Source organism: Labeo rohita, chromosome 18 (assembly GCF_022985175.1).
Source record: "Labeo rohita strain BAU-BD-2019 chromosome 18, IGBB_LRoh.1.0, whole genome shotgun sequence".
Taxonomy (NCBI): domain Eukaryota; kingdom Metazoa; phylum Chordata; class Actinopteri; order Cypriniformes; family Cyprinidae; genus Labeo; species Labeo rohita.
Window position 1 is genome coordinate 25,588,108 of NC_066886.1, and position 18,025 is coordinate 25,606,132.

The 18,025-nt window shown below is 31.0% G+C and overlaps 1 protein-coding gene across 2 annotated transcripts in view; it reads left to right on the forward strand.

Moving 5' to 3' along the window:
- abcc8b (ATP-binding cassette, sub-family C (CFTR/MRP), member 8b) overlaps window positions 1–18,025 on the forward strand; it is a 33,930-nt gene that overhangs the window by 7,012 nt on the left and 8,893 nt on the right. Inside the window, exons 7-27 of one of the 2 annotated variants that reach the window (XM_051134916.1) lie at window positions 1,113–1,301; window positions 3,804–3,968; window positions 4,106–4,261; window positions 6,074–6,208; window positions 6,422–6,584; window positions 7,045–7,085; window positions 7,256–7,407; window positions 7,549–7,651; window positions 8,856–8,987; window positions 9,158–9,230; window positions 9,325–9,430; window positions 9,927–9,959; window positions 10,074–10,106; window positions 10,203–10,301; window positions 11,494–11,578; window positions 11,684–11,764; window positions 11,870–12,007; window positions 12,291–12,404; window positions 13,414–13,498; window positions 13,732–13,761; window positions 15,511–15,755. In XM_051134916.1, coding sequence (XP_050990873.1) covers window positions 1,113–1,301; window positions 3,804–3,968; window positions 4,106–4,261; window positions 6,074–6,208; window positions 6,422–6,584; window positions 7,045–7,085; window positions 7,256–7,407; window positions 7,549–7,651; window positions 8,856–8,987; window positions 9,158–9,230; window positions 9,325–9,430; window positions 9,927–9,959; window positions 10,074–10,106; window positions 10,203–10,301; window positions 11,494–11,578; window positions 11,684–11,764; window positions 11,870–12,007; window positions 12,291–12,404; window positions 13,414–13,498; window positions 13,732–13,761; window positions 15,511–15,755 — 2,358 coding nt within the window. The remainder of the gene's footprint in view (window positions 1–1,112; window positions 1,302–3,803; window positions 3,969–4,105; window positions 4,262–6,073; window positions 6,209–6,421; window positions 6,585–7,044; window positions 7,086–7,255; window positions 7,408–7,548; window positions 7,652–8,855; window positions 8,988–9,157; window positions 9,231–9,324; window positions 9,431–9,926; window positions 9,960–10,073; window positions 10,107–10,202; window positions 10,302–11,493; window positions 11,579–11,683; window positions 11,765–11,869; window positions 12,008–12,290; window positions 12,405–13,413; window positions 13,499–13,731; window positions 13,762–15,510; window positions 15,756–18,025) is intronic. The other variant, XM_051134915.1, reaches the window with a different exon arrangement.

An 18,025-nucleotide genomic window follows, 5' to 3' on the forward strand; every position in this document is an offset into this window, starting at 1 on the left:
AGTGTCATAGATATTTAGGATTTCGTTTTGATATATAATAATATAATATAATATAATATAATAATTTATATTAATTAAATAATTAATATTATTTAATTTATTTGAGCAAAAATACAGTAATAATTGTGGAATAATTGATAAAATGATAATAATTGATAAAATTAATACTATGTCATTTATTCATCTGGTCAAAGCTGAATTTTCAGCATCATTACTCCAGTCTTCAGTGTCACATGATCCTTTAGAAATCATTTTAACATGCTGATTTACTGCTCAAGAAACATTTCTGATTATAATCAATGTTGAAAACAGCTGTGCTGTTTAATATTTTTGTGGAAACCGTGATCAAATTTTTTCTGGATTCTTTGATTACTAGAAAGTACAACATTTATTTGAAATTTAGTTTTTGTAGTTTTTGTCAGAATGTCTTTACTGTTACTTTTTATCCATTTAATGCACCTTTGCTGAATATTTCTTTAAAAAAACAAAAAAAAACAACAACAACATTGTTGACCCCAAAACTTTCAATGGTATGTAGCAATTATTTCACAAATAGTGTACATTTTTTAAAAAAGAATGAGGTCAATGCAAATCACAACCAGGTGCCTTTATTAACTCTTAATTAAAAATAAATGCGTGAAAATAGACTTGATATGACTTAAAGTGCAAATGGTTTATAAAAAGCCAGCAATATATCATCTGGATTCCAGGAAGAGACGCATGTAAGCGTATATTACATAAGTTTAAACAGTAGGATCTCTTTCTCTGCCAAATTCAGAGATCTGCAAACTCTGATTATTTTTAGCTCATCCTTGCTGTTTTTTGTTGTTTTGTGTGGACATCCACTTGTATAACCAGACTGCTTATGTCCTTAATACAACATAATTATTTTTATCCCCTTTGTCCTGAAAAATAAAAGGAACTTCAGAAACTCTTCAGATTAAGCACTTTATGTAAGATACGTTAGAAAATGTGTTTGGGTTTGGAATTTACATAATCTGTACACCAGTTACTAAATTACCAGTTTAGAGATGATTAAAATTTAATATAATCACTGAATCTCATAATCCTTATTATACTAATCTCTTTGCTCTGACCTGTCATTTGTGCAGGAGAACGGTCCTGTCCCGCTGAAGGGCTCCCGGTGGATCTGGCGTGCCCTGCGTCAGGCGTTCGGCAGGCCTCTGGTGCTCAGCATCACGTTTCGCTTCATGGCTGATCTGCTGGGCTTTGCTGGGCCACTCTGCATCTCTGGAATTGTTCATCACATCAGCAGTGACAATCACAGCGTTCTGCCTCCGGTACCAATGCAAAAATACAGCATTTACAGTAACTGTTTGGACTGTTAAGGCACACTTAAATTGTCTGGATGTCAGTGCATTACATAATGAAATATCAAAACATGTAATGTCCAGTTATTGCCGTCCAGCTCAAGTTTGATTTGAGAGCTGTGTGAAATTAGAATAAAGTACTTTTTATAGTGCTTTTTCCTTATTTTCAGATAGATATTATGGTAACACTTTGCAATGAGGTTCTATTTGTTACATTAGTTAACATCAACTTACAATGAAAAATATTTATAAAGAATTTGTAAGTCTTAAGTTAAAGGAATAGCCCCCAAAAAAAGAAAGTTTGGTGAAATATCATTCAGTGTCACCCTCAAATCATTCAAAACATAGAAAAGTTTGTTTCTTCATGAGATTTGGAGAAATGTAGCATTGCATCACTTCTGATACAGCTGATAAAAAACATCACAATAATCCACAAGTAATCCACACCACTCCAGTCCATCAATTAATCTCTTGTGAAGCCGAAAACTGCATGCTTGTACAAAACAAATCCATCAAGATATTTTTTAGCTTGAAACCATTTTTTCCAGTTAAAATACTAGTCCATAATCCATAATAACACTTCCTCCAGTGAAAAATCTCCTGTTGTCCTCTCACATCAGAATCCACCAACATATTTGTTTAAATGCCGTTTTGGACAGTTTTGACTTGTAAATGCTGTTTGATCTGTGTATATTTCTCTCCTGATTAAGACCAGATTACTTTTTCCACTGGAGGAAGCGTTATTATGGATTATTATTATGCAGACAAACACTTATGGAAATTGTTTTGGGGTTCTGTTCATTAACTGTAGAGTCAGACTATGTGACACTGCATAATATGTGTCACTTTATATGCAAGAACAACCAAAATGCTTTATTTTATCCTTATTATTTTAAAACAAGTTAATATTATTTACTTCTTAAAAAAGGGGTTGCCAAAGTTAAGATTGAATTTGTACTCTAAAAATCTCTAAAAAAAATATCCTCTGCTTTCACAAAACAAGGATGATAATGCAGTGTTTTTCTCATCTCAATTTGAACACACTTAAAGGGCTTCAAGAGCACAAATTTTGCTGTGATATTTGGCTTTGAGATGCACATTTTATGCTATTAGATGACTGTGTTCTCTAAACTTTAGCTTTCAAAACTAACCTTCCTTCTTAGTAGGTCTGCTCTGGTGTATGTTTTTGGTTATTTGTTGACATGCTTTCTTTCTTTCTTTCTTTCTTTCTTTCTTTCTTTCTTTTTTTTTTTTTAATCATTGTAATAAATAATAAGTAATTATTTATTATAAAGCTTGTTTTATTATGAGGTGAAATGTGTGGAAGCTTGTTTCTGGCACAGGATTAAAAAAATATTTGCGACTTTTTATCTTTTTTCTCGTAAAACTGAGAAGAAGAGTCTGAATTATGAACTTGCAGTTGTGGGAAAAAAAGTAAAAATTGTGAGTAGGGCTGTCAGTCGATTCAAAATTTTAATCTAATAAATTACACAATGTTACGATTAATCTAATAAATCGCTAAATGAATTTAACTGTGGAAAACACCCACAAAAGATTATTTAAAGGTATTTTTGTATTAAGTGAGAACGTATCAAGTAGACAGTACAAATCGTAGCTTTAGAAATAAATATTTTATTTGATTCAGCATAAAATTTATTACAACTGCCTGATGGAACTATGAAACACAAAGGAAGATATTCTGAGAAAAATGTTATTTTTTTCATAACTAATTCATTAAGTTAACACGTTAAACTGCAGCCCTAATTGTGAGATAAAAAGTTGCAAATTACCTTTTTTTTTAAGTTTTTTTTTTTTTTTTTAAACTATGTAAAAATAAAATATTGTCACTTGAAATAAAATAAACATTAACTGAATTAAATTATAATAATAAAATATAATAATAATTTCACATATAAAAAGAACTTTTATTTCAGCAGACAACAAAACTAATAAAACTTTAACGAAAATTAGAATAAAAATAGAATATATGAAAATAAAAACTATTTCAAAATATTAATAAAAGCTATAACAGTATGTACTGACTAAAATATTTTAATCACGTTATTTTTTCAGAACTAATTCATTAATTTAACACATTAAACTGCAGCCCTAACTGTGAGATAAAAAGTTGCAAATTACCTTTTTTTAAATTTTTTTAAACTATGTAAAAATAAAATATTGTCACTTAAATAAAAATAGAATATATGGAAATAAAAACTATTTCAAAATATTAATAAATGGCTAAAATATTTTAATCTCGTTATTTTTTTCATAACTAATTCATTAAGTTAACACGTTAAACTGCAGCCCTAATTGTAAGATCAAAAGTTGCAAAATGACCTTTTATTTTATTTTATTTTATTTTACATTTTTCCATGGCGAAAATGGGCTTCCGTAGAACTGCGACCTGGACGTGTCTTTGCAAGATTCACCCATTGGTCAGTATTTTACATACTTGACTCTCTTTCGTAGGTGAAGCTGCTTGGAGTGCACTTCATTTCCTCAGAAGCATTCTTAGCAAACGCGTATGTTCTGGCCGTACTGCTGTTTCTGGCGCTGCTGCTGCAGAGAACCTTCCTACAGGCATCTTATTATGTGGCCATCGAGACTGGAATCAAACTAAGAGGAGCCATTCAGGTGTGATTCATTCTGTTTTTTTGTGCTTAGTGTTTTGTTAGAGCTTAAGCCAGTTGTTTGGAGGAAGTTTTAAAGGTAATTGTTTGACATTTTATTTGTAAATTTAATTTTATTTGTTTTACTTTTTTCCCATACAGACTAAGATTTATCATAAGATCATGCGTCTGTGCACATCTAACATGTCTATGGGTGACATGACTACGGCTCAGATCTGCAGTCTAGTGGCTCGAGACACAAACCACCTCATGTGGTTCTTCTTTCTCTGTCCCAACCTGTGGGCCATGCCGGTTCAGGTTAAGATGAACTATTGTTTTATACTGTTTATACCAAGTGTATCCAAATCTTTTAGTAAGCTAAACATCTTAGGTGTAAAATATTTATTTAAAGTACCACTTTAAATATTTTAGAGATTTTAAATTTATATTTCAAGAATTTAACAACACATAACGCATATTCACAGTTCTCTGATGGTGGTTAATGGTCAAATAAACTGATGAAATATTGAATCTTTTTTTTTTTTTTTCAGTAACTGTTTTATTACTGATTTTTATTTATTGTAAACTATTTAGATTGTTTTGTTATATTTTAATTGTTTTTATTGTAAAATGAATTATATATGGGGCTATAACTTTTTTAAAAATTATATTGCAATTATTTAGTCACATATAACAATTTTAACACTGAAATAACGACCTCTCTTGGGGTCATTATTATTAGCAGCGTAATTACAGATAACTAAAACTAAAACTATGTAAAAATAAAATATTGTCACTTGAAATAAAATAAACGTTAACTGAATTAAATAATAATAATGAAATATAATAATAAAATAATATATAAAAATTGCTTTTATTTCAGCAAACAACAAAACGAATAAAACTGTAATGAAAATTAAAATAAAAATAGAATATATGAAAATAAAAACTATTTCAAAATGGTAATAAAAGCTATAACAGTATCTCTATGATACTAAAACAATATTGATGATTTTATCGGTTTAAACTGATTATAAAATTAACATATTGATAAAAATAAATGTCTATAAAATATATGTATAAAAATAAAATATTACTGTTGTAACTTACAGTTATACTGTAAAACAACAAAAACAAATTACTAGATTAAAAAGTTTGTCAAGACAAACTTTGAAGTTGGCTTGAGAAAGCCAATGTTTAAACGAAGTTTAAAACATTTTAAAAGCTAGAAGTTAGAAGCTTTTCGGTTTGAAGTAGTTTTAAAGATAGATATTAGCATGTTACTGTCATGTTGTTAGCATGATTCTAGCATAATTAGCAAGTTACTCCCTGGTGAAAAAAACAGCATATGCTGGTAGGTGTGTTTTAATGCTGGTTTAAGCTGGTCCTTTGCTGGTTATGGTTATATAACATGACCAGCATCAACCAACAAAGGACCAGCTTAAACCAGCATCAAAACATACCTAACCAGCATCCCAGCATCAAAACATACCCACCAGCATATGCTGTTTTTTTCACCAGGGCTAGCATGTTGTTAGCATGATTCTAGCATAATTAGCAAGTTACTCGCATGTTACTATCATGTTTCTAGCATGATTAGCAAGTTATTAGCAAGTTACTAGCATGTTTCTAGCATGATTACTGTGTTACTAGCATGATTAGCATGTTACTAGCATATTACTAGCATGTAACTAACATGTTGCTAGCATGATTAGCAAATTACTAGCATGTTTATCGCATGATTAGCAAGTCACTAGCGTGTTGTCACCATTATTAGCACGTCACTAGCATGTTGTTAGCAAGATTCCGGCATGATTAGCAAGTTACTAGCATGTTACTAGCATGTTTCTAGCATGATTAGCATGTTACTAGCATGATTCTAGCATGATTAGCAATGTTAGCTAGCTGTTAGTTTGAATGAGTTTAAATGGATAAGAAAAAGTATATGGAAGGGAACCTTGATTAAGTCTGAGGTGATTCTGGGAGTTTTGAGAGTTGGCGTTTGAATAGTCTCATATATGTATATTTTATTTATTTATTTTTTTACACTACATGTTACTATTGTATAATCACCCACCTAAATAGATTTTATATACGTTGCAAATTGTGCTGTATTGTTTTCATGTGTAGATTGTGATTGGGGTTTTTCTGCTGTATTATCTGCTGGGGGTCAGCGCTCTGATCGGTGCGACGGTCATCACCGTTTTGGCTCCTCTGCAGTATTTTGTGGCCACACGGCTCTCACGGGCACAGAAGAGTACACTGGTGAGCAATTTACTGATATTGATTTGCCATTTGGATGTATAGATACTGTCACTATGCAGTAAATAGCTTAAATAGAATAGAAAAAACCTGAAATGTTCTGTTGGGACTCTTGTTTTTAGCCCCTGCTTATTATAAGACTTAAACACTGTATATAACCTTGATTGCGTTACAATAGCAGTCAGACACTGTATGCTGTGATGGTGTGTGTTACAGGAATACACCGGCGAGAGACTGAAGAAAACCAATGAGCTGCTGAGGGGAATCAAGCTGCTGAAGCTGTACGCATGGGAGCACATTTTCAGATCCAGCGTGGAGGAAACACGCAGACAAGAGCTGAGAAACCTGCGCACGTTTGCGCTCTACACGTCTCTCTCCAGTGAGGCTTCACATGCAAAATTTGTCTAAAATCAGAGCGGATGTGCAGTTTACACAGTGATTTTGCAGGGCATGTGCATGTTAGAGATAACAGCCATCTGTCAGCAAAAAACCCTCATAAGTCATATTTGGAAAACTTAGATTATTAAATATGTTACAGTGTAAAATTAAATTGTATATTAATAATTACAAAAACCTAAAAATTTAATTCAGTTTGATTCAAGTTTATTTGATTCGCTTTTCACCATACATATTGTTTCAAAGCATATTCACAGAAAATGCTACTGTCAATTTTACAGTCAAATTCAGTTATGTAATTATATATTGTTTATACATAAAATTGTAAGTATACTTTATAATATAAATATATTTAAATCATGATGTTTATTTTACTGCATTTGTATGTCATTCAGACTTTCAGCTAGTAAAAATGCAATTATTTCTTTCATTTTTGTCCTCAGTCTTCATGAATGCTGCCATCCCAATTGCTGCTGTTCTCACAGTGAGCTTTTATTTCAGTCCACACATTCACTCTCTCTTATGTAATACTCTGTCACACAACTCAGTTCATTCACAAACATTGATTTGTAAATCCAACAGACACTTATGTATTTCAGTGTGAAATTTCTATGTGTGTGCAATTGCAGTGTGATGCATGTGTTTTTCTGGCAGATTTTTGTGGTTCATGTGCACGTGCACAGCGCTTCAGACTTCAATCTGTCTCCTGCTGTGGCGTTCGGCTCCCTGTCGCTCTTCCACATCCTGGTGACGCCCCTCTTCCTGCTCTCCAGCGTCCTGCACTCCACCGTCAAGGCTCTCGTCAGGTGATTGACAGCCTTCATCCTGATGTGTTGCATTACGATGTATTTAATGTTCATACATTTGAGTAACTAATGCTTCCAGTCTTTTCAGCCTTTATTGTTTCACACATTTGCCCTTTTTTTTTTTTTTTTACCTCTTCTCAGTGTGCAGAAGCTGAGTGAATTTCTTGGCAGTACTGAGATTGAAATCTATCACGATCCTGTAGTCCAAACTCCAGCAAACAACAACGGCAACATTAAGTCTGTGGTGAGTTCAGCATCATGCCCTTCCCAACCCATCTGTGAACTGATTTTTTTGCACAGAAAACTAAAGTATATATTTTAAGAAAGGTTAAGTTAAAAGAAGACTGAGTATTGCTCTTTAAGAATGAATATTTGATTGTTTTAAAGGCATCTATACTCAAAACTAGGACTGCACGATTAATTAAAATAAAACCCAGTTTCGCTTAGTGTAGCTATTTTTAATTAACTAAAAATATTCAAATTAAGAGAAATTTAGACAGCCATAAGTATCAGTATTGTAATTTTATAGTTATAAAATATAAAATCAAATGTATTGTTGTTATTATTATTATTATTATTATTATTATTATTTTCCTAAATATTCTATTTTTAATTTTTAATAGCTATTATTATTATTATTACAATTGTAATATAATTTAATTTATATGAAATAATATTTTATATTACAGTTGTACTATTTCTCTTTATATTTTTTATTTAATAATAATTATTTATTTATTTATTCATTCTTTCTTTCATTCGTTCATTCACCATATTGATATATAAGCAATACATTTTGGCCAAAGTTTGCATGCCTGGATTTTATTTTTATTTTTATTTATTTATTTTTTTATTTTAAATTTTAAATCACAGTTTTTATCAGAGAAGTCCCAATTCGATTTTATTATTATTATTATTATTATTATTATTATTATTATTATTATTATTATTATTATTATTATTATTATTGTTATAAAATAATCTTTGTTATATACATTTTTATATATATATTACTAACTTCTTATTTTGTTTTTATTTTGTATTTTTTATTTTTCTTTTATATACATGATGATGATGATGATGATGATTATTGCTGTTGTTGTTGTTAAAATAATCTTTTTTGTATACTTTTTTATTTTTATATTACTAATTTCTTATCTTGTTTTTATTTAGTATTTTTAAATTTTTTATAATAATAATAATAATAATAATAATAATAAATGAAATGAAACATTCACAATTACCAAATTACCATATTCTTCTTATTATTATTTATTATAATTCTTATTATTATTTATTATAATTCTTCTTCTTCTTCTTCTTCTTCTTCTTCTTCTTCTTCTTCTTCTTCTTCTTATTATTATTATTATTATTATTATTATTATTATCTTTTTTTATGAATAATTTCTGGATTGCATGAATGAACAGATTTTGCTCTTTCTCCTCAGTATGCATTACAGCTCCAGGCTAAACTAGTGAATCGTAAGAGTAAAGCCAAACAGGACGTGAACAGGAACTTTGAGCAGCAGGACCAGGAACTGACAGCATTAGCTGCTCAGGACGAGGATGTGTGTTTAAAGGTTTGATTCGTTTTACTAAATAATGAATGTTATAAATGTTAATAACATTGATAGATTTTCTGACAGATACGGTTGATGTTGATGTTTTGACAGTGACACGTTTAATAGTTACACATTTGAGGGACTCAAACTCATATTTGCTTTAACAAGAACGTTTCTTTGGTTCGTAGATTATAAATGGCTACTTCACATGGACGCAGGGATGCCCGACTCTGACCAATATCGACATAAAGGTTCCTTTTGGTGAGGTTTTGTCTTACTTTTGCTCGAGTGTTGCACTTGAATATTTAATCGAAAGACTAACTGTTTTTTTCTCTGACTCCACCTGATCTGTTAGGTCAGCTGACGATGATCGTAGGTCAGGTGGGGTGTGGGAAATCCTCTCTTTTACTGGCTGCACTGGGAGAAATGCAGAAGATTTCTGGAAGCATCACATGGAACAGGTAAAAATCAGCAGAGCACACAACACTAATGCCGTATTATAAGATTATGAGAGGCCGTGCTTTTTTTAAAATGTAGTCATCATGTTAAAAAGCATTAGTACAACATTGATACCCTTCACAGCTTCTCTATATCTGAGTTATTATTAACTAAAAGTAATAAAAACATTTTTGTTAATAGAAATCAAGCTAAAATAGATAGATAGATAGATAGATAGATAGATAGATAGATAGATAGATAGATAGATAGATAGATAGATAGATGAAATACGTTAACTTGAAGTACTAAAATTACTGGAAATAAACGGAAAAAAACTGAAATATAAACAATTAAAACTATATATATATATACATTTTTAATCCATTTTGTAAACACTTTACAGTAAACATAAATGTAGTTTTTTCTCTCTTCTTAATTTTATATTTAGGTTTTGTATTTTGAAATATTTAATTGGACTGTAATCAGATTTTATACTAATACTATTTAATTTTTTCATAGTTTACCCAAGAGTGATTCAGAAGAAAACGTGAGGTATATATTATTTATTACATTTTATATATATATACACTTATACACACACACAAACTTTATATAAGTATGTATGTATTTATTTATTTATTTATTTTTATCTATTTTGTCTTACAGAGCACAGTATATGAGTGGAAAACAGTTGCTCAGGTAAATAAATTATTATTTTAATTGCATTCTGTCCTGCTTCTCCATTTTATACTTTACAAACTATAAGTAAACCCCAAGCTGTGCTTCTGGTTTCAGGAACAGAGGTTCAGTGGCTTACGCTTCCCAGAGGCCTTGGCTCTTAAATGCTACGGTTGAGGAGAACATCTTGTTTGACATGGCCCCCAATGAGAAGAGGTAATACAGCCCTGTGATTTCCTAATGTAAGTGCTGTCCTGGATTCCTTCGTGTTCAGTCATGTGAGAGATGCGTGTGGATGAAAATGTTCCTCACTCGACTCTGCACAAACACAATAGATCCTGAAACTGTCCAGAGGCCACAATAAAGTGTTTTTTTATCTGCCTTACAAATAACCTACTGGGAAAAAACAGTGGGATCTCAATGGGATTCCCAAAAGTCAGTGTCATCAGAGGAAACAAAAATCACAGCCTGTCCATGAGGCTTTTCTGTTACGTAAGAGTAGCTGTGCTGCCTAGTCTGCAGAATCTCCTTTAATAACTGGCAGAATCTGTAGTTTAATGCTGACCGTGAAATTTCTGCATTTAGAAACATGCTGGTTTATGTGGTTTGATGCAGTGCTATTTTACTATTATAAATATACTATTGTAGTTTTTGTTAATATTTTAAATTGAATGTATTTTTTTATTATTTAAATTTTGTTGTGTTTTTTTTTTTTTTTTTTTTTTTTTTTTTAGGTTTAAATTTTTATGTCTATATAGTTTTCTTAGTTTTTAGCTTATTTAGGCTTCAATTTAAACTAAACAAAAATTAAATGTCGCAACTAGCTGAAGTAATAAAAATCATTGTATTTTATTACGTTTGTAAACAATAGTTAACCAAAGACATCTTGCTGTTTCAGTTGGTTAAAAAGCCTTGTGGGAATTTGTATATATGTATTTTATTATATGCAGCCTAGATTATGAAAAATCTTTATTTGCAATATTACAGTGTTCTTGCTATCATAATTTAATATTATTTATATTATTATTTAAAAATGTATGTTTACATTTGTATCTATAATATATAAAATTATTTTAAAACTTTTCAGTCAGAAATTGTTGGTAAATATCACAAATAATTAGAAAAAAAATATTTAACTATAGGTTTAATTGACAGATTATTATTATTATTATTATTATTATTATTATTATATTTTGTTATTTGTAATTAGTAATTAATTAATTATTAGTAGTAATAATATAAACATATACAATTAAAAACTGGGTATTTAAAAAAATACTATAATAATAATTCTTTTATTTTACATTTTCACAACTGTAAAACTGCAATACTAATATTTATGGCTGGATTGTGTTTCTGAGGCTGATATGAAAGTTTGATCTTGCTGTTGTTCCTCTTCTCTCCTCAGATATAAGGAGGTGATTGAGGTTTGTCAGCTACAGCCAGATATTGACACACTGCCACAGGGAGACCAGACCGTGATTGGAGAGAAGGTACATCTCACTTATTATAACACAAACTAAGCATAAATACATGTTATGTGTATCTATTCTCTGTCTGTATTAGTCTCAGTCACTGTTTGTGTTTCTGTCCTGCAGGGGATCATTCTGTCCGGCGGCCAGCGTCAGCGGATCAGTGTGGCTCGAGCTCTTTATCAGCAGACTAATGTGGTTTTCTTGGTAAGTTAAGCCCAATGTCTGAGCTTCATTCTTCACACATTCAAAAGCCTCATTAAGCAGCTGTGTTAGTACAGTAAACATAAGTACTGTAATCTGTGCTTTCAGGACGACCCATTTTCAGCTCTGGACATTCACCTCAGCGATCATCTCATGCATGAAGGAATCCTCAAGTTCCTTCGACAGGAGAAGAGGACTGTTGTGTTGGTCACTCACAAGCTGCAGTATTTACCTCATGCAGACTGGGTACAGACTGCTATAACTGTCCAATAATTGATTGATTGATTTCATAATTGCCACCTGTCATGTTAAGTCGGCCTGAATGGGTCAAACTGTTGAATTTGGGCATAGTAATGGCTTGTCGTACATTCACATTTATGCATTTGGCGGACATTTTTAAAATAATTAGGAGTATTTAAGACATATTATCAGTACATGTGTTGTCTAGGAGCCCATGGAAGCTGATCTTCAGGAGCCTCATTTGTTGGCCAGCTTTGTAAAATGTGTTCCTTTTATATTCGTCCCATAGATTATAGCCATGCGGGACGGGACAGTGCAGACACAAGGGACCTTAAAGGACATCCAGTGTGCCGAACCTGAACTGTTTGAACAGTGGAGAACTCTGATGAACAGACAGAACAAAGTAAAAAAAAAGGCTTATATAAAAATATATTTTTTTCTAAATGTTTAATTTTTTAATTGTATTTATTTATTAATAAAATGCTTCTTTTATAGATGTTTTTAAACAAGACAAATTAATATATATTTATTAATAAAAATGTATCCTTGATATGATCTTCTAAAATAAAATGAATTAATACAAATTTGGAAATTTAATTCATTCATATATAAAATTCTTCTTTGATGTGATCTTCTGAAATTAATAATCAATATTTCTTTAAAATGCATTTGTCCGTTTATAATAAACTTAGTTTATATTATATGATTCTTGATAAGAAAATAAACAAATGCATTTTTAAATATGTATTTATTTATGAACATTTGTGACCTTCTAACATGAAATAAATACATAAATATTTTACAAAGATATTTATTTATGTATTTATTTAAAATGCATGTGTCCATTTATAATAATAATTATTTTATATGATATTCTTTATAAGAAAATAAACAAATGCATTTTAAATATTTATTTATTTATAAAAATGTTTCTTTGATATGAAATAAACAAATATTTTAGAAACTTAATTATTTATTTAATTCCTTTATACATTATACATATTTAATACTTAATACATTTATTTTCATTCATATTCTTCATTCATTACTTTATTTATTAAATAAAAAATGTATTTATTTATTAAATACTTCAATTATTTTCATTTATATTCTTCATTTATTACTTAATGTATATTCATTAATAAAATACTTATTTTGTATGATATTCTTCTTAATAAAAAACAAATGCATTTTTTAAAATAATTATTTATTTATGAAAAGGTTTCTTTGATATGACATTCTAAAATGCAATAATACATAAATATTTTAGAAACATTTATTTATGCTTCTTTGATATAATGATCTTATAAATGATCGTATAAATAAACATTTATTCTTCTTTGTTCTAAAATTGAATTACACTTAAAATGTGTGGATTCATTCTTTCATTCAGTGCTTTAACATTTTCACAGGAGAACTCTACAGAACTGAAGAGGAAGAGTTTCAGGCGGGCCATGTACTCTAGAGATACTCTGGCCACCGAGGACGAGGATGAAGGTAAAAGGTCTCCTTCATCCAAACATGAAACTCTCAAGCATTTAAATTTGTAATAGAAATTTTAGCCATACAGATTTATGCTCTGCAGCACTTGACAGGTCATTATCATGTAATAATTGCTATATTTCATTGTACCTGTCAGAGTATCATCTGTACATTTGTCTTCACTCCTGGAATTAACTCTGATGTTCTTGTCTTCATATTGTGGCGTCACATGTGTGGGCTTCATCCAGCTGCTGATGTTACTGTTAGTGAAGTCAAAGGTCTGGACTAGCATGAATCCTCTGATGAATAGCATGCAGCCTGAGGATGTTAAAAAACACTGCTGTTTACCAGTGAAGTCATTACAACGCTGCTCTCAATCTGAGTAGAGTTATGTAACATCGTCAACAATACAGCACACAAAACATTTACTACGCTCCTGTGACCTATAATTATCAAATTAGGTATTCGGTATGTAGGTGGTAAGTAAAGCAAAGTGTTTTCTGTCCACAAGAAATCCAAGGATACGCTGCTGTTATCGCATTAGTGATAACTAATTAACATCCCAAACGTAGAGCCATCCTGCATTATTTTCATGCTCGTGTAATGCGCTTCATTGTCCTGAACAATCCTGTTTGAGTCTTAGAGGCATGAAATGCATGGAGTGTTTGGAGAAACAGCTGCATCTTCTTCTCATTTCCCTGCCTTGTTTCATTCGCCTACCTGATGCATGAGTGGGCTGAAATGAATTCACCACTGCAATTATTCAGCATGTTCATTTACTGATAATTTAACAAGCCTTCTAAGAAATGAACTCTGATTATTGTTTATCACAGAAGTGTAATTATTAAAGGTGAAGTGTGTTATTTCTGTGCAACTAAGAACAACTAGGACTACAAAACTTTTGTTTAAGATTTAGTTATTTTGTGGTTTTGTCATTTTTTATTAGCTATTGTTTTAGTTGCAACTAGCTGAAATAAAATTTTAGTTAATTAAAATTAACATTTATTTTATTCTAAGGAAAATTATTTTTATTTTCCATTTTATTTAAATGTAATAACTCTGTTATCATTTTACTGCATTTGATAAAATAAATGCAGCCATAATGTGGAAAAGAGACTTTATTTAAAAATAATAATAATAATAATAATAATAAATTAAATTAAATTAAAACTGGAAAAAATATATATTTCAAATAAATGAAATTCTTTTGAACTTTATTTTCATCAAATACTCCTGAATCTTGAAATTGATAATGAAGCAACTGATAATGAAATTAATAATAAAATAAAATAAAATAAAATAAAATAAAATAAAATAAAATAAAATAAATAATAAAAGCTGAAAAAAAATATTTTAAATAAGCACTATTCTTTTGAGCTTTATTTTCATCAAATAATCCTGAATCCTGAAACTGACAATGAAGCAGCCCATGTTATTTTAGTATTAACATGTTTCAACAGTATCATTAATTTTTACTTTCTATGTCCCGGTTTAATTTTAATTTTAGTTCAAGATTTAGTAATTTTGTGATTTTGTCATTTTTTATTAGTTATTGTTTTAGTTGCAACTAGCTGAAATAAAATTTAAATTAATTAAAATTAACATTTATTTTATTCTAAGGAAAATAATTTTTATGGTTTTATTTTCCATTTTATTTAAATGTAATAACTTTGTTATCTCCTGTTTTCAACACTGATAATAAGAACTATTTCTTGAGTAGCAAATCAGGCTGTTAATTGGGCTGCTAAAAATTCAGCTTTGTATAACAGGTATAAATTGTATTTTAAAATAACAGTTATCTTACGGTATTTTACGGACACCAAACCTTTGAATGGTAGTGTATGTAAAATAAAATAAAATAAAATAAACATTTGTGCTTCTGCTCTGACAACAGAATGCATTTTCAAAATGACACACTTCACCTTTATGTGATTCATTCCATCTGATCTAATCAGTGGAACAAGCAGGCTGAACTCTGTTTAACCTCTTCCAGAATGAGATTGGATGTTGTTTTATTGTGTTTGCAGACAGCTCCACCACCACTGATGAGGACAGCCTCAGGGCAGAGCTGCGTCACAGAACCACAATTCCCTGGAGCTCCTTCGCGACTTACTTGAGAACTGCAGGTTTGCTGCTGCTGCCGCTGCTCGTTCTTTCTCAGCTCACCAAACACTCGCTGATGGTCGCCATTGACTTCTGGCTTGCGCACTGGACGTCACACGTCATCGCAGCTCAGATCGAAAGTGCAGAGAGTAACTGCACTGCCACAAAGGTGAGATCACTGAAACACGAGTTGGTTTTGATACTGCTGGAGAAGTCTGAAGAGTTGTTGAATTCTTAGCTACTTTTTGAGTGAAAAGCTGTTGTGTGAATCCACAGAGACCATGTCACACGCTTAAGTACAAACACAAACACACACACACTAGTGCACTGCTTTATCCTCAAGGGTTTGATCGCAGCTGTTTGAGTTTCAATCTCAGTCCCAGCAGACTGTCTGTGCCCTACAACTGCAAGTCTTTAGTCCCAGCTGAATGACTGTTGTTTTTCTTTGGTAAATGCCTTGGTGTTTTCATAGAATCAGTTTCAAAATAGGATCACTCCCAGGAAACAATAGCAAAATAATGCATAGCTATGTCAAAGGAATACACTACCGTTCCAAAATTTGTGGTCTGTAAGATTTTTTGTCTGTTTTTCCAAATAAATTAAAGAAATTAAATTCATATATAATGTTACAAAAGGTTTTTTTTTTTTTTTTTTTTTTTTTCAAATAAATGCTGTTCTTTTTAACTTTCTGTTCATCAAAAATTCCTGGAAAATAAAATGCATCAAAGTTTTAGTGTCATCAAGATACTATTATAGGTATATTTTCTATACTTTGCATTTTAATTTTAGTTAAAGTTTTAATAAATTTGGTTTGTTTTTGTCATTTTTACAAGTAGATTTTTCTTAGTTTTTTTCTTAGTTGTTTTTGTTAGTTTTTTGTTTTTATATATGTGACCCTGGACCACAAAACCAGTCTTAAGTCGCTGGGGTGTATTTGTAGCAATAGGCAAAAATACATTGTATGGGTCAAAATTATTCATTTTTCTTTTATGCCAAAAATCATTAGGAAATTAAGTAAAGATCATGTTCCATGAAGATATTTAGTAAAATTCCTACTGTAAATATATCAAAACTTAACTTTTGATTAGTAATATGCATTAGTATGAGCTTCATTTGGACAACTTTAAAGGTGATTTTCTCATTATTTTGATTTTTGTGCACCCTCAGATTACATATATTCAAATAGTCGTATCTCGACCAAATATTGTCCTATCCTAACAAACCATACATCAGTGGAAAGCTTGTTCAGCTTTCACATGATGTATAAAGCTCAATTTCGAAAAATTGACCCTTATGACTGGTTTTGTGGTCCAGGGTCACTGATTTATATATATAGTTGTTTTAGTTTCACTTATTTCGAACTAAATAAAAATGAGAAATGTTGCTTTTTCGACAACTAAATTAAATAAAATGGTTTTATTTTTAATTTTAGTTAATTATAATGTTCAAATGTTACTTTAGAAGCAAATCAGCATATTAGGATGATTTCTGAAGGATCATGTGACACCGAAGACTGGAGTAATGATGCTGAAAATTCAGCTTTGTTCATAGGAATAAATTTGATTTTAACATACAGTATCCCTCACATTTCAGCAACGTTTTTAGTATATCTTCTTAAGGGACAATACTATAGAAATGAAACTTGCATATCTTTTAGAGTAGTCAATGTGCAGCTTGTATAGCAGTGTATATTTACTGTCCCCTGAAAATAACTCAACATACAGCCATTATTGTCAAAACAGCTGGCAACAAAGGTAAGTACCCTAAGTGATAACAGCATATGTCATTTAACCATGAAAAGCCACATGTCCTATTCATCCTGTTCATGTTTTTGTCTGCTTGATAGGGCCATACAAAATTGTGTATCTTGTATTAGAGCAGTTCAAATTTGGTGCTTTGAGTACAATTCTCTCATACTGACCACTTGATGTTCAACAAGGCACCTCATGGCAAAGAACTCTCTGAAGATTTGAGAATTACAATTGTTGCTTTCCACAAAGATGGCCTAGGCTATAAGAGGTTCAGTAACAACCTGAAACTGAGTTACAGTACCGCGTACAGGGTCATACAGAGGTTTTCCAAGACGGGTTCCATTCGGAATAGTCCTTGCAAGGGTCGATCAACGAAGTTGAGTGCTCATTCTGTGCGTCAGGTGCAGAACCTGGCTTCAGAAAACAGATGCATGAGTGCTGCCAGCATTGCTTTAGAGGTTGCAGAAGTAGAAGGTCCGCTTGTCAGTGCTCAGACCATACACTGCACAATACAAGTCGGGGTTTGCATTGGCGTCATCAGAGAAGGAAGCCTCTTCTGAAGCCGGCTTACAAGAAAGCCCGTAAACAGTTTGCTGAAGACAACCTGTCCAAGAGCATGAATTACTGGAACCATGTCCTATGGTCTGATGAGACTAAGATAAACTTGTTTGGCTCAGATGGTGTCCAG